The sequence below is a fragment of the Hemitrygon akajei genome, unplaced genomic scaffold, assembly GCF_048418815.1.
Source record: "Hemitrygon akajei unplaced genomic scaffold, sHemAka1.3 Scf000096, whole genome shotgun sequence".
Classification (NCBI taxonomy): Eukaryota; Metazoa; Chordata; class Chondrichthyes; order Myliobatiformes; family Dasyatidae; genus Hemitrygon; species Hemitrygon akajei.
The window spans coordinates 2,748,828-2,765,217 of NW_027331982.1; the positions used below are offsets into that span (position 1 = coordinate 2,748,828).

The 16,390-nt window shown below is 43.7% G+C and overlaps 1 protein-coding gene across 1 annotated transcript in view; it reads right to left on the minus strand.

Annotated features, from left to right (window-relative positions):
• Positions 1-250: 250 nt before the first annotated feature.
• LOC140722974 (NACHT, LRR and PYD domains-containing protein 3-like) overlaps positions 251-16,390 on the minus strand; it is a 66,037-nt gene continuing 49,897 nt past the window's right edge. Inside the window, exons 8-14 of the mRNA XM_073037597.1 lie at positions 14,922-15,093; positions 14,761-14,826; positions 5,286-7,023; positions 1,792-1,878; positions 1,466-1,636; positions 1,143-1,310; positions 251-978 (exon numbers count right to left, since the gene is read on the minus strand). Of these exons, the coding sequence (XP_072893698.1) occupies positions 876-978; positions 1,143-1,310; positions 1,466-1,636; positions 1,792-1,878; positions 5,286-7,023; positions 14,761-14,826; positions 14,922-15,093 (2,505 nt within the window). The 3' untranslated portion in view covers positions 251-875. The remainder of the gene's footprint in view (positions 979-1,142; positions 1,311-1,465; positions 1,637-1,791; positions 1,879-5,285; positions 7,024-14,760; positions 14,827-14,921; positions 15,094-16,390) is intronic.

Sequence of the window (16,390 nt, forward strand, 5' to 3'; positions counted from 1 at the left end):
TGGACGAGGCAGGAGAAAACCGTACCTGGTGGAAATTCCCATGTGTGGGGAGCAAGAATAGCGCTGTGTCGGCGTTGGTCCTGGGTGGGGGGCGAGATCGTGTGCACCAGACTGTGTGGAACCGACATCCCTCTGCCTGATGATGAAATGCTACTGTGTCAGCGTGAGGATCTTAGACCCACTGTTGCAGTGCACAGAGTGCGTGGGGCCATATTAACCTCAAATAAGAATCAACTCTGACAACCAGACAGAACTTGCAGCCGTTTATTGGTTACATCATGAGAAATATAATTTAAATAGCATGTGACCACCCACGTGCTGGAATAAATGAGCTGCTCCCGATTCACCCACAGCCACACACAATTAACTGACCACGATTATCAGATTCAGTAATCGGTCCCGTTCTCACCGTCACCTGAATCGAAAAACCAATCGTTTTTAAATGACACTTCAGAGCCATGTCCGAGATCGTTGCAGATCCAGGGTCACTGCAGAGGTATTTATCAATTTGACATCAGCTAGCCGGCAGTATGCACCGTCCTCTGCAAAGTCAGCAGAAGGATTCCCTCCCTGGATAATCACCGCTGGACTCTAGTGTCTCAGACAAGTCCCGACACCGGGCTCTTCCTGTCTGTGCAATTCCCCAGGGTCCCTCTGGAGACACGTGGACCCGGACATTCAGCGGAAGCAGCGCTGCTGGACAAGAGGCTGCGGGATCGCCTCTGACGTTACACAGCTCACGGCCGCTACCCGGTCCGTCAGAATTAAACCTCGCGCCTGGCCATTACTGGGGACGGAGGCCGTTAAGTGGGAGGGCGGGAAATCAGTCAAATTGTCGCCATCCCGCGGGTGGAAATGCTGACGCTTTCAGATGTTCACTGATCGCTCTCAGTCAGGAACACTCTCAGTTCGGGTCTGGATTCCTGCAGAGATCTCATTTCTTTCTCCCCGGTCGGACTGAAATCATTGCTCCACAGCCTGAAAGAGATGGAAGAATAAAGATGAAATAAACAGATTACACAACAGTGTCAGTAACAGGGGACTAGGGTTAATGTTTCAACAACACTCACAGACAGCTATCACCAGAAAACCCCCGAAACGGGTGATATTTTATCATATTGGATATTAACACAAATACTCACCGGAATCGCTTCAGACTCGGGAGGCTCAGTATGAGGCGGCGGAGAGCGGGTACAGAACGGTCTGTGAGCGAATTTAATGCCAGATACAGCTCGGTCAGTGATGGGATTGTACTGAGAGCGGAGACGACATCCTCGGCACCAGAATCTGTGAGACCGGCATTGTCCAACCTGGAGATGAGAGAGCGTGAGGGTGAAGGACACAGAGAGACAGGACACAGGACAAATCCCCAGTGTTTATCAGTAACACAATTACTGATCACATTAATGCTCAGTGTCAGACACCCAGTGACTGCAAGCACAATCTCCCACAGTCTGGTACTTACCACAGTTTCTGTATTTTACACTCCGGGTTCCTCAGAGCCGCAGACACTAGTTTCACTCCTGAATCTCCCAGTTTATTATCATTCAGGTTCAGCACCGTCACTGACCGGTTTATACCGAGTGCGGAGGCAAAATCCTTGGCACCAGAATCTGTAAGACCGACATCCCACAGCCTGGCGATGAGAGAGAGAGTGAGGGTGAAGGACACAGAGAGACAGGAGACGGTACAAATCCCCAATGTTTATCAGTGACACAATTACTGATCACATTATTGTTCAGTAACAGAGAGCCCGTGACTATAAACAATCTCCCACAGTCTGGTACTTACCACAGTTTCTGTATTTTACATTTCGGGTTCCTCAGAGCCGCAGAAACCAGTTTCATTCCTGAATCGCCCAGTTCATTCGTTCCAAGTCTAAACACAAACAGAAAAAATTATGAATAAAATTGACGAACCAAATGATTCAAACCGTGGGTCTGTGGGAGTTTCTCTCACTCGGATATTTCAGGAAACATTAAATCCTTCAGTAAATCACAGATCGGAATTCCCATCACTGACAATGTCCCTCACTGCCCAGCTCCAGGGTAAGATCCCTGTCGGTAATTGAGATTATCGGTGTGATCTTGTAAACATCCCAAATTCTCTCATTCACTGACGGTGAGAAATTGAGTTCCTGAAGAAACAGCGTCGGAAGGACAGGGGTGAAAGATAGAAAAGTGTTGAGGAGTTGTGGATGGGAAAATGACCACGGGAGATTGCGGAACAGAGGAAAAGCGAGACAGGAAAAAGATCCCACCTGAGGATTTATGAACAATTGGAGATGTATAACATGATTAGGAATAGTCTATCTATCCTTTTATATTTATATTTATATTTATAGATATAAAGTATCTATCTATCTATCTATCTATCTATCTATCTATCTATCTATCTATCTATCTATCTATCTATCTATCTATCTATCTATCTATCTATCTATCTATCTATCTATCTATCTAGTCAACATGGCTTTGTAAAGGGCAGGTCGTGCCTTACCAGCCTGACTGAATTTTTTGAGGATGTGACTGATCACTTTGAAGAAGGTAGAGCAGTAGATGTGGTGTATATGGATTTCAGTAAGGCATTTGATAAGGTACTCCATGCAAGGCTTATTTAGAAAGTAAGGAGACATGGGATCCAAGGGGACATTGCTTTGTGGATCCAGAACTGGCTTGCCCACAGAAGGAAAAGATTGGTTGTTGACGGGTCATATTCTGCATGGAGGTCAGTCACCAGTGGAGTGCCTTAGGAATCAGTTCAAGGACCCTTACTCTTCGTGATTTTTATAAATGACCTGGAGGAGGAAGTGGATGGATGCGTTAGTAAGTTTGCTGATGACACAAAGGTTGGGGGTGTTGTGTATAGTGTGGAAGGCTGTCAGAGGTTACAGCGGGACATTGATAGGATGCAGAACTGGGCTGAGAAGAGGCAGATGGAGTTCAACCCCGATGAGTGTGAAGTTGTTCATTTTGGTAGGTCAAATAAGATGACAGAATATAGTATTCATGGTAAGACTCTTGGTAGTGTGGAAAATCGGAGAGATCTTGGTGTCCGAGTCCATAGGACGCTCAAAGCAGCTGCGCAGGTTGACTCTGCAGTAAAGAAGGCGTATGGTGTATTGGCCTTCATCAATCATGGAATTGAATTTAGGAGCCGAGAGGTAATGTTGCATTTATATAGGATGCTTGTCAGATCCCACTGGGATTACTGCGGTCAGTTCTGGCTACCTCAATACAGGAAGTACGTGGAAACCATAGAAAGGGTGCAGAGGCGATTGACAAGGTTGTTGCCTGGATTGGGAGCATGCCGTATGAGAATAGTTTGAGTGAACTCGGCCTTTTCTCCTTAAAGCGAAGGAGGATGCGAGGTGACCTGATAGAGGTATACAGATGGTAAGAGACATTGATCGTGTGGATAGTCAGTTTTTTCCCCAGGACTGAAATTGTTGCCACGAGAGGAGATATCGGTGTAAGTTTTTTTTTACTCGGAGTGGCAAGTGCGTGAAATGGGCCGCCGGCAACGGTGGTGGAGGCAGATACGATAGGGGCTTTTGAGAGGCTTTTGGATAGCTACGTGGAGCATATAAAAATAGAGGGCTATAGGTAAGCCTAACAATTTCTAAGGCGGGGATGTTTTCGGCAAAACTTTATGGGCGGAGGGGCCTGTATTGTGCCGCAGGTTTTATATATTTCTATGAGGAAGGGAGATGGAGAGTGGTGATCCGACATGAGGAATGGGGCTGGGGGAGAGAGATCCCAAAGGATGAAGAGGGAATGTGTAAGAGAGGCCCCATTGAGGGAAGCGGGATGGGGAAGAATGATCCCGAAGGCTGGAAGAAGTTTGGGGAAGAAAGATCCCACAGTGGAAATAGGGATAGGGAAAAAGATCCCCATAGGTGCAAGGGGTTGAAGAGGTCGATCGGGTGGGAAGAGTTAATCTGAACTGAGTCCCGCTGTCAGGAGAAAACATACCCACATGGGGGCTGCATAAATGGCAGTGAGCACAGTCACACGCGGGATAGGGCAGGTGAAGGACAGTCTCAGAGGTATCTCTATAGCTGTCATTCTGCTGAAGGTCTCTTGACCCTCACTGGGAAGGAGGTGTGAGGCTCTGATCCACCAGCTGCAGTCAGTCTCGGTCTGGGTGTCAGTAACAATGAGAAAGAATACTGTCAATGGAAAATGACAGCGAGAAACAGACAGTGATTTACTACAATCAAACCAATAGCTGTTGTTAATGGATCTGATGAAGTCTCCAACATCGATTTACAAGGAACTATGGAACCCTCTTGTCCTTGGGAAATTACTGGCCGATGTCCTGGTTATTTGCGACGATTCTCCACAATCGGATTCACTACACTTTAACACTATAAGACTATAAGAACATGGGAGCAGAATTAGGCCCTCTGGCTCATAACCTCCTCAACCCCAGTTCCCGGCCTTCTCCCCGCAACCATTGATGCCATGCCCAATCAAGAACCTATCAACCTTTGCCTTAAATACCCCCAACAACCTGCTCTTCAAAGCTGCCTGTGGCAACAAATTGCACAAATTCACCACCCTTCGGCTACAGAAATTTCGCCGCATCTCTGTTCTGAAATGGCGCCCTCTTTTCTAGACTCTCCAGCCATGAGAAACATCTAGTCCGTCTAGGCCTCTCAACATTCAAAAGGTTTCAATGAGATTCCTGCTCATCCTTCTCAGTTCCAGAGAGTACAAACCCAGAGCGATTAAACGTTCTCAGTATAACCCTTTCATTCCTGGAATCATCGTTGTGAACCTCTTCTGGACCTTCTCCTTTTCTCAGATGAGGGGACGAAACCTGTTCACTATACTCAAAGTGAGACCTCGCCAGTGCCTTAAAGCCTCAGCATCACATCTTTGTTATTGTATTCTAGACATCTTGAAATTAATGCAAACATGGCATTTGCCTTTCTGACCACCGACTTAACCTGCAAGTTACACTTCAGGGTGTTCTGCACTAGAACTCCCAAGTCCCTCTGACTCTCAGGTTCCTGGATGTTCTCCCCGTTTAGAAAATAGTGCGCATATTTATTTCTACTTCCGAAATGCACGGCCATACATTTTCCTATATTGTATTCCATTTGCCACTTTCTTGCCCATTCTCCTAATCTGTCCAACAGGAACCCGGAGAGGATCTGGGAAGACTTCAGATCACAGTTGACCAAAACCCCATCTGTAAATATAACCACAAATACTTTCACATTCAAACAACACAATAGATCAGTTTCCCAGTTGGGAATGAGAGATAAATCAAGTTACTCCAAGTTCTGGCATTTGTGCAGCCCGGGTCCCAGCCGTTGGATTCCTTCACACTGAATGTGGCAGCGAACCAGGTCGAGGTGTTTTATTGTCTCACAAAATCCGATGACGTGAGACAGGACCGCGCAGTCAACCGGGGTCAGTGTCACTCCACGGAGTGAAAGTGTTTCCAAAGATTCCAGTGGGGCCTGAGCCAGTCCAGGATTATTTGACTCAAACAGGTAGTGCAATGTGTTCAGGAGCCTCCTTTTACCAGCTTCACTCCTCGTGTTTCCACTCTGGCGTGTAACCTCCTCCTTCACCCAGTCAATCACCCGGCAGGTTGTTTCATGAGGAAATGGACCCAGAAAATCCTGCAGGCACCCAGCTGTCATTGGGGAGGAGAGACCAGCAACAAAACGGAGAAATACCTCAAATCGTCCATCTGTCGTGTTGTGGGCTTCAGTGAGAAATTTCTGGATATCCCCGGGATGTGGATTCAGGAATTTTGCAAGTGCAGCTACAAACTCTTGGATGGTGAGGTGTGGGAATGTGTACAACACGCTCCGGGCAGAATCCTCTCTCTCCAAGAGCTCCATCAGAAACCCAGTCAGGAACTGGGAAGGCTGCAGATTGTAGTTGGTCAAATCTCCATCTGTAAACACAATCTTCTTCTCAAACACTCCTCTGAAGGCCATCTGACCAACCCTGAGTAACACATCACGGGGGTTCTCAACCTCACGGCCGTGGTTTTTCAGGATGTTGTAAATATAGTAGGAATACAGTTGGGTAATTGTCTTGGGAACTCGCTGCGGGTCCCTGACTCTTTGTGTGAAGAAGGGGCCCAGTGCCAGAGCGAGGATCCAGCAGTAGGAGGGGTTGTAGCTCATGGTGTACAGTATCTCGTTCTCCTTCACGTGTTTAAAAACAGCTGCTGCCACTGTCTGATCTTCAAAATGTCTATTGAAGTATTCCTTCCGTTCCTCACCAACAAATCCCAGGATTTCAGCAGCGACACTGATGTCTGCTTTTTCCAATAAATGTAACGCAGTGGGACGAGTTGTCACCAGCACTGAACATCCTGGGAGCAGCTTGCCCTGGATTAAACTGCACACAATGTCAGACACCTTGCACTTGAATTTAGGATCTATGCATGAGTCCTGAGATTCTGCACATCCCCGACTATCGGTAAAATCAATTTTGTGTTTGAATTCATCCAAGCCATCAATTATAAAAAGCAATCCCTGTGGGTTCTTCCAGACCTCTCTCAGCAAATTCCCAAAGTAAGGATATTGATCCAGAATCAGTTTCCTCAGGTTTATTCTACAGTTAATGGAGTTAAAATCCCGGAATTTGAAACTGAAAACAAATTGAAATTGTTGGTATATTTTCCCCATGGCCCAGTCATAAACAATCTTTTGTACCATTGTTGTTTTCCCGATCCCTGGTACTCCGGCCACCGCTGCCGAGCTCCCAGATTTGGAGTTACTCCGGGAAAAGCTGCTCTGGAATAATTGATCAGTCCGGATTTTTTCCAGCTCTCCGCGGAGATGTTTATCTCTCAATTGTTCATGGTCTCTGCCTCTTGCCAGCAGCTCATGTTCCACCAGTCTCCGACCTCGAACAGTAGAAATGACCGTGAGCTCAGCGTATCGATCAACCAGCTGGAAAATCTTCACTTTCTCTGTCATCAAGATCGTGTTCACTCGCAGTGTTTCAGTTTGTCCTCGCAGGGTCTCCTTGTGTTTCTGTTGAACATCTTTAAAAGGAATAGAGAACATCGTCAAAATGTTAAATTTCCTAACCAACAAAGAACTTTATAACTGCATTTCATAATTCATTGTTTGAGATTACATGAATTAATTCAATGTTTCCATGGCTCTTAGGACAGAAAGTAGAATTCTGTTCACAGGCACTGGAACTGATAGTACTGTATGTCCCAGAGAACACCCAATGCTCATATTCTGGCACCAATTACTGCTGAAGGTGTACATTCCCCTGATTTTGCTCTTGCAATCCTGACTGAGCTTCCAAGCACGTTTACCATTACAGTAAGATCTCACAAAATGCAAAACATTGTATTCAATGTTGACAGCTGATGTTAATGTTGATGTCGTATGGACAGTCTGTATTTAGCAAAGTTGCACACTGGGGAGTCACAGGTGTTCACCGCTCTTACATTAAAACAGGAGCAAAATATGCGGGAAATACTCTTAGGGCAGCATCTGTGGAGAGAATCACAGGGAAGTTTTGAATCGAAAATCCATCTGAATTACAAGTCAGAAAATCAGCCGTTTTCACTTGCAGAGACGGAGGAAGAGAAGAAATATGGAAGAGAATCTGCGGAAATGGGAATGTCAACAAGTATCTCAGTGATGTACGTCATGTTTGCGGTGAAGTCTTGGCAACTGCTACTGATCGGTCTGGCAACAGGCATCTGAGGCGGTCTATATTGACAACTATCAAACTCTAAATCGGTTTATTATTGGCACATGCACCAAGATATAATGTAAAAGATTTTTGTCTGTCATCCATAGCGATCAGTTCATCACAGCTGTGTATTGAGGCTGTACAAGGAAGAACGAAACGGAAAAGTTCAGGGAAACAGTGTTGCAGTTGGCAATACAATGCAGTGCAGGCAGACAATAAGGCACAAAGCAGAAGAATAATCGACAGGACAGTTTTCATTTTTTTGAACTAAGCTCCTGAGCTGTAGAATTCAACACTTAAAAGTAGTAAGACACTTCAAAGCATGTATACAACTCGAGCACCTAAAACATTTGCACTTGATGTGTGAGGGATGCTGACACAGCTGTCACTTTTAAACACCAGCTCCAAACGTTTATTTTTCACACTAACAAAATTTTTCCTTTTATTTTCTTGTTTGTACTGTATTCCATTGTAATTCAGTTTCAACTACAAAGTGTGTATGGAAAGTGCTTAAAATTAATAATAATGATTATAATAATAACATTATTATTATTTATGTCATTATTGTTATCATTGCTCTTAATATAATTTTTATTTTCGTGGCTCACCCTAGTAAAATCTGGGGTGTGGGCATAGCCAATTAGGCTCATTTATCAATCGTAAAGAACCTTTGGACTATTTTAGTGATGTTTACTATTGGCGCTTTCTGGAGATGTACATAGTTATTGCTATGCATGCCTGATTGTTTAAAACTATGTTGTCGTAACTTTGGACGATACTAGATAAAGTTATCGGCATCTGGACTCTGTATACACTGTTCATGTTCCATAGTCTTTCAATTTCTCCTTTTAACTCAGCACATTTATGGTGTTTCTCACTCATTGATTTCCGTTTCTGTTTTGTTATTATTGTCATTATTATTATCACCATAATTTGTTGTTGTTGTTGTTGTTGTTGTTGTTGTTGTTGTTGTTGTTGTTAATAATACTGCTGCAGCATAGTGTAATCTGTTGGATTGTTTCTGTTTTTTTCTGGAATTTCCGACATTTATCATTTTGAACTTGATGGTCTTTTATCAATTACTTATGAAACTTATTTCTGTTAACCACCTGGTAATGTATTGCCAACAGCGATCCCCTCTGTTTCTCAGAAAATGCCTCCAACTCTGAGATGGGCCTTCAGTGCTTCCTTGTCGATAACTCGTATGTTCAGATCGTGGGAATGTTTCCATGGAGATTCATTGATTAACTCTCACTTCGACAGAGGTAATTTATTCACTTTTATGGGCGTGCTTTCATTTACGATCAGTGATGTGTACTTCTTAACAGAATTGCACGCACTTGTATGGAGTGCTTCACAAAATATGCTGATGATATTGAACCGGATTCTGATTCTCAATTTTTTTTTATCTAACTGTGTTTTTCTGTCGGTTCCTCTTCTGCCTCATACTGTCCTAGCCCGTGTTAATCTACGTTAGTACGTGTGCGCATGGTGGTTTCTAAATTGTGTTACTTCTGTTCTTATCTTACTTCGGAAATGTTCCAGATCGATTTTGGACATGGATATTCTGTCTACATAGACAGACAGACAGACAGACAGACATACATACTTTATTGATCCCGAGGGAAATTGGGTTTCGTTACAGTCGCACCAACCAAGAATAGTGTAGAATTATAGCAATATAAAACCATAAATAATTAAATAATAATAGCTAAATTATGCCAAGTGGAAAAATAAGTCCAGGACCAGCTATTGGCTCAGGGTGTCTGACACTCCGAGGGAGGAGTTGTAAAGTTTGATGGCCACAGGAAGCAATGACTTCCTATGACGCTCAGTGTTACATCTCGGTGGAATGAGTCTCTGTCTGAATGTACTCCTGTGCCTAAAACAGAATCCTCTTTTCAGACACCACCGTCAGAGAGTCCAGTTCCACCCCCACAACATCACTGGCCTTACGAATGAGCTTGTTGATTCTGTTGATGTCTGCTACCCTCAGCCTGCTGCCCCAGCAGACAACAGCAAACATGACAGTACTGGCCACCACAGACCCGCACTATTAACACAATGCGTTAATAAGGGTACAGCTGAAGTGTTTACTGGATTCGTTATATTTTCACCATTGAACTCTCTTTGACAGATTTTCTTCTGCGTTGAAGTAAATTATGTCGCAAGATTTCCCTTTGCCACACGACAATCTCTGCTTGTTGATATCCCAAATATTTACATATTTCATATTCACCAATCGGTTTTGTTGCATCCTGAAGCTCGGTATTATGTTCTAACAGGTCAGTTGCACCTTCCCTTATGTTTAATATTCTCCACCTATCTAGTCCGAAGTTTATGTTTGTATCTTCGGAAAATAGTTCTACTATTTACAGTGCCGAACACGAGGATCCTTCATTAAAGAAAGGGGCTTTCCTTCTTCCCATTTAAAGGGGGCCCTAACCCGCATCTCTACCAAGTCGCGCTCAACTGGCCTCACTCCATCCTGACACTGCCACATCAGGGATAGACGTCTTCTTGTCCTCACCTACCACCTCAGCAGTCTTCACATCCATCACATAATTCTCTGTAAGATCCGCTGTCTCGAACGTGTTACCACCACGAAGCACGTTTTTTCCCTACACCAGGCCCCGCCCCCAATTTCCACTTTCTGCAGAGATTGCGCCCTATGCGACTTCCTTGTCCACTCGTCCTTCCTCACTGATTAACCTCCCGGTAATTAACCTTACAATGGAACAAGTGACACACCTACTGCCGCATCTCCTCTCTCATTAACATTCTGGGTCCCAACTTGTTCTTCCAGGTGAGGCGCCCCTTTGCTGCGAGTCTTTTGGGGTATCCAATGCTCCTGGTGTGGCCTTTTATACACCGTTTCACCAAGCACCTAAGTCCGTCCACTAGAAAAAGCGGGATCTCCCTGTAGCCAACCATTTCAATTCCGCTTCCCATTTCCGTCCTCCACTACTGCTACGCTGAAGCCATGCCTTATGGTGGAGGAGCAAAACCTTAGTTTACGTCGGCTGGCGTTCGTCCTGAAGGCATGAATACTTATTTCTCAAACTTCCGGTAATTGCTTCCCTCCTTTCCTTCACTATTCCCCAGTCCTGTTTCCCTATCTCACCGTATCTCATGACCCGTCCATCATATCCCTCTGGTGCTCCTCCCTATTCCCTTTCTTCTGTCCTCTCCCATCAGGTTTTCCCTTTTCCAGTCCACAAACACAAGTTCCTAGCTTTTCGCTTCATCATCTTTTCCTTTCCCATTTTCATCTACCATCTGCCAACTTCAACTTCTTCCTCCGGTTCTCTCAACTTCGTATCCTACTTTTCCCACTTCTTTTCTAGTCCTGATGAAGGGTCTCGGTCGAAAAGCCAACTGTTTACTCGCTTCCATAGATGATGTCTGGCCTATTGGGTTCCTGCAACATTTTGTGGGTGCTGCTATTATTGGAATTAATTCTTTCAGCTTTACTGAAGAAGGAGCGTATAATTTCAAATCAGCCATGCCTGGCACGTTTGTCAAGGGGTAACTTATCTATTTATTTTTTAACTTGAGACCCTATTTTTGTCCTGCTCAGTAAAGAGAGCGGGATTAAAGTTAGACAAAACTATTGTGGGTTTAGTTGGTCACCTTGGAACATATTTTGGTGTATTTTGACGCCGGTGTTTGTTCTGTCTTAATTGATAACGTGATTACAGTACGCCAATGCCTCAGCCGATAGGATCGAAATTTCACACGTATTATCTCTACCTTACACATATTCCATTAAGTTTAAATGTGAGATAGAACCAATTTTTTTCCTAGTCAATATAACAACATGATTTTTTGTGATTCTCCTCTGAGATTAATTTACAGTTATAGCATCTATTGTCAGATGTTCTTTAAATCCTTTCATACCCTTTCAGCATCCTTACTGCTCAATCTGTAGGTATATGGCAGTTATCTAGTGAGTGTTTATTATTGCCGAGATGCATGACGTTATAATTGTATATATAACATAATTTTATTATATTGAACAGCCCATTATAAAATAATATGTGGCTATTCATTAGTGTAAGGAATGCAGAATAAAAGCTGCTCTTGAGACTGGTGTACATATTTTCAGACTTTTCTATTTTTAGACTCATGAGAGTACGTGGAAAGCGAATGTTTGACCTGCGTTTGGATTAAATAGCACGGTTTCAGGCGGGGTGAATGCAGGGTCTTGGTAACTTGTTCGGGTTCTTCTATGAGGCGACAAAGTCGGTATTGTCTATTGCGATTTTGTTAGTGCGTTTGAGAATGTCAAGCCTGGGAGTCGCATTCAGAAAATAACACGCTTGGGAACTGTGTAGGATTGGCTTATTGGATTCATTATTGTCTTCTCTGTGGAAGACAGATACTAATGCTAATTATAATTTATTCTGGCAGGATTCCTTGTTCCTTGACCAGTGATGTTCCACGGCGATCCACTGTGGGATCTGATGCATGTACGCATGCGCACACGCATACACGCACCTGTATCGATATGGATAGACAGATAGAGTGGATAGGAAGACAAGTCACGTGCTTGTCTGTATTAGTTCAGGATCTCAGTTGGGAAGTTGTTTTGCAGCTGTACAAAACTCATGTCAAGCAGAGAATCCGCCTTTCAATGTCAGGCCCGTGTGGTCCAGTTTGTAGTTCAGACTGTAGGAGGAATTAGACCGATTCAGAGAATGGACAAGGAAGTGGCGGGTGAAATACAGCATAGGAAGGTGTACAGTCATGCAATTTGGTAAAAGGAATGAGGTGTAAACTATTTTAAAAACTGGGATCAAGTTCAGATTTTTTAAAGAATGCTGTACTGCTTTTGGAGCGGACGTTCACAAAAATTATCCAGAGAATGAAAGTCTTATCGTATGAAGAGCGTTTTGTTGCTGGAGTTTAGCAGACTAAGGTAGGGTGGTAGGTAGGAAATGGTGGGGTTTGGAATGAAGTGCTTCTCATTGAAACCGATCGAATCTTAAAGGCCCATATAGAGTGGGTATGCAGAGGGTGTGTCCTATAGTGGAGGAGTCTGCGGCCAAAGGAGAAAGCCGCAGAATTTCACAGATCCACCTCCTTGCCCCTTTTTATGAGAGAAGAGGAGGTGAATTTGTGTGAAATTGTTCTCATAGAGCGCCTCTGAAGAACAAGTCGTTTGGGTATATTTAAAATGCAGTTTGATAGTTCCTAACTGGTGAAGGCTTCAAAATGTACTGTGAGAGGGCAGGACAGTGGGTATTAGAGGATTTGCGGAACAAATTTGATGGGCCGCTTGGGCTGATCCCGCTACTGGGTCTTAAGTTCTTAGCCCGCATCTGGAGTCTTGCATTCAGTCCTTTAGTCGGACCTTTGAAAGGGTTGGAGAGGGCGCAGGGTTTATTCATCAGGATGCTGCTGGATTCAAGTATCTTGTTTACTCTGGACGTTGAGGAGAGATACAATGGAGGAGTATAAAGTTTATGGCGGCCAACTTAGAGTAGACAGTCAGTATGTTTTTACCCAGGACTGAAATATCTAATACCAGAGGTCACTTAGATAAGTTGAGAAGGGGTAAATTCATAGAAAATGTGGGTGCGGTTATTTTTCAAACCACAGACTCGTGCCTCGAATATACTGTCTGGAGGCTACTGTGATAGGCCTATAAACTATGCTCCGAGATGTACACATAAATGCGCAGGAAATAGAAGGATATGTTCAATAATATCAAAGAAAACGCCAAAAGTTATATGAATAGTAAAATAAGGAGACGATGGATATCAGTCTGCTGGAAAGTGATCAAGGAGATGTAGTAACAGGAACGAACGAAAATGTGGGCAAACTCAACAGATAATTTCTGTCAATGTTAACATGGAAGAGTCCAGCAGTATGCCTAATTATCAAGCATATCAGGTGCAGAATTGAGTGCTATTATGAAGACATGGTGTTTTCGAATCTAAAAGGTCTACCGTCAGGTAAGACACCTGCATTGGATGATCCAATCTACCAAGAGCCGCCTGGGGAGTGTGGGGATTCCCAGTGCGTTGGATCAGGAGGAATGGCTTCACGAACTGGAACAACTGGATTAGTGGAAAAATAGATTGCAACATTTTGGCTCCAACGAGAGATTCTCTGAATTGTAACTGTATGCAGAGACCCGCAAATAATTTATGCCGAATTTTGATTACCAAATTGGAGTTCCAGATGGATTGCCAGATGCAGTTCAATCCGGACAAGTGTGAGGTGATGCATTTTGGAAGAACAAACCAGAAGACTGAGTACAGGATTAATGGTCAGTTACTTAAGAGTGTGGATGACCAAAGGGACCTTGGGGTTCAAATCCATACATCCCTCAAGGTCGCTGCACAGGTTGCTAGGGTAGTTAAGAAGACCTATGCGATGCTAGGCTTCATTAACAGGGGGACTGAGTTCAAGAGTAGAGGGGTCATGTTACAACTCTACAAATCACTGGTGAAACCATCTTAGAATATTGTGTTTAATTCTGGTCACCTCGTTTTAGGAAGCTATGGAGAGGGTGCAGAGGAGATTTACCAGGATGATGCCTGGTTTGGAGAACAAGTCTTATGACGCAAGGTTAGCAGAGCTGGGACTTTTCTCTTTGGAGCGTAGAAGAATGAGAGGGGACTTGGTAGAGATCTACAAGATTATGACAGGCATAGATAGGGTGGATAGTCAGTACCTGTTTCCTAGGGCACCAATAGCAAACACTAGAGGACATATGAACAAAATTAAGGGAGGGAAGTTTAGGGGAGACATCAGGGGTAAGTTTTTTTACACAGAGGGTTGTGAGTGCCTGGAATGACTTGCCAGGGATGGTGGTGGAGGCTAAAATATTAGGGATATTTAATAGGCTCTTGGACAGCACATGGATGAAAGAAAATGGAGAGTTATCTGGTAGTGTGGATTTAGTACTTTTTTAAGGATTATGTGGGTCGGCACAACATGGAGGGCTGAAGGGCCTGTACTGTGCTGTAGTGTTCTATGGTTCTACGGTTGTAATTTCTGCCAAGGCACAGTCAAACTTTTGAGATGTGGTTTGAACTGTGCATTTATCACTCACCTCTCAGTTGAGGAGGTAACTCAGGTAACCCTTGGGTGATGTCCATGTATTTCTGCGGATCAAGCCCTGGTTAAATCAAAAGAAAAATGAGAACTATGCTAACATAAGAAAAACTCTTCCTTTCAATGAGACTTTGTGCTCAGTGCGTGAAGTTAACATACCGAACTTCTGTATTTCCTTTAGTATTTTGTCCAACTTCGGTAACTCGGTCCTCATTTTCACAAAGGAGTCCCACAGCGCCCTCTGGATTCGGCATCCTTTGCCCATCACCAAACTGAGGAAGAGTGCGGAACTCTCCGCCCGCTTTCCCTTCTCTGTCAGTTCAGTGACATTCTATAATATAGAAACAATGGCTTTATTGCGTGGCAGACAGAAAAACATGGGGAATGTGGAGGAAAATATGTGGTCATTGTCCCGGTGGCTTTAGAACAGCGGCAGTTACTGGGCTGACGCCTCATCCTCTCAGTAAATCTCTGGATTGTCATTAACAGGGAAACAAAAACTGAAGGAAATTCCAAATCAATATTGTGTATGAATTAGGATTAAATGACACCCAGCAGTAGATGCAACTTGATTAATTTCCTCGACTGTCAATGTGCAATATTACATCAACAAGATGTGAGAACCAGGACAGAAGGCTGGGTAGACCGAGAGAGAAAAATCTGGACGGCGGGCATCACTGAAAGGAGATCATATTTGGGTGCATACATCCAAGGATGAATATTGTATCAAAAGAACAGCTAGTTAGGCGGAGCGATAAGTTGGACTCCGTTGGTAAACAAATCCTAGAAAGAGGTGACATTGAATAGGATGATGGAGAACCCTGTGAGTAGAAACGGGAAAGGTAAAATGACGCTGATGGAAATTATGTACTGTGGTCCGAACAGTAGATAAGATGTGAGCTACAAATTACAATGGGAGATAGAAATGACATGCAAATAAAAGATCAGTTTTAAAATAATTATGAAGTATTTCATTATGCAGGTAGTTTTGAGAATCAGGTTGTTGCTGTATCCCAATAGAGAAAATTTGTAGAATGCCTACGAGGTGGCTTTAGACAGCAGCATGCGGTTGAGCCCTGTATCGGAAAGAAGTTTTGTATTGGGACAGATTTGACTTTGGAGTTTAATTTAAAGGAACCATGAAGTGTCATTGATCATAATATGATAGATCTCATCGTGCAGATTGAGGGGGAGACGGTAGAGATTGATGCATCGGTTTTACAGTGGAATGAATGGAATTACAAAGGCATGAGAGAGGATCGGACAAAAGTTAAATTAGAAGAGGAAACCAGAAGGGATGGCAGCAGAGGTGGAATGGCTGGAGTTTCTGAGATCGCCTTGGAAGCATAGGATAGATTATCCCAAAGATGAAGAATTAATCTAAACGGAGGATGAGCTGACGCGGAAGCCAAAGCCAGCGCTAAAGCAAAGGAGAACCAGAGGAAAACTAGAGAACTGCGAAGCTTTTACAAACCATCAGAAGACAACTACAAAGCTGTAAAGACAGGAATATGAAATATGAAGGTAAGCTAACTAATAATGTAAAGGACATTAACAGAAAGTTTCTTCAGAAATATGTAACACCCTGGGAAAGGATTCACTGCTAACGTACTGGCCTTTCGGTAGAA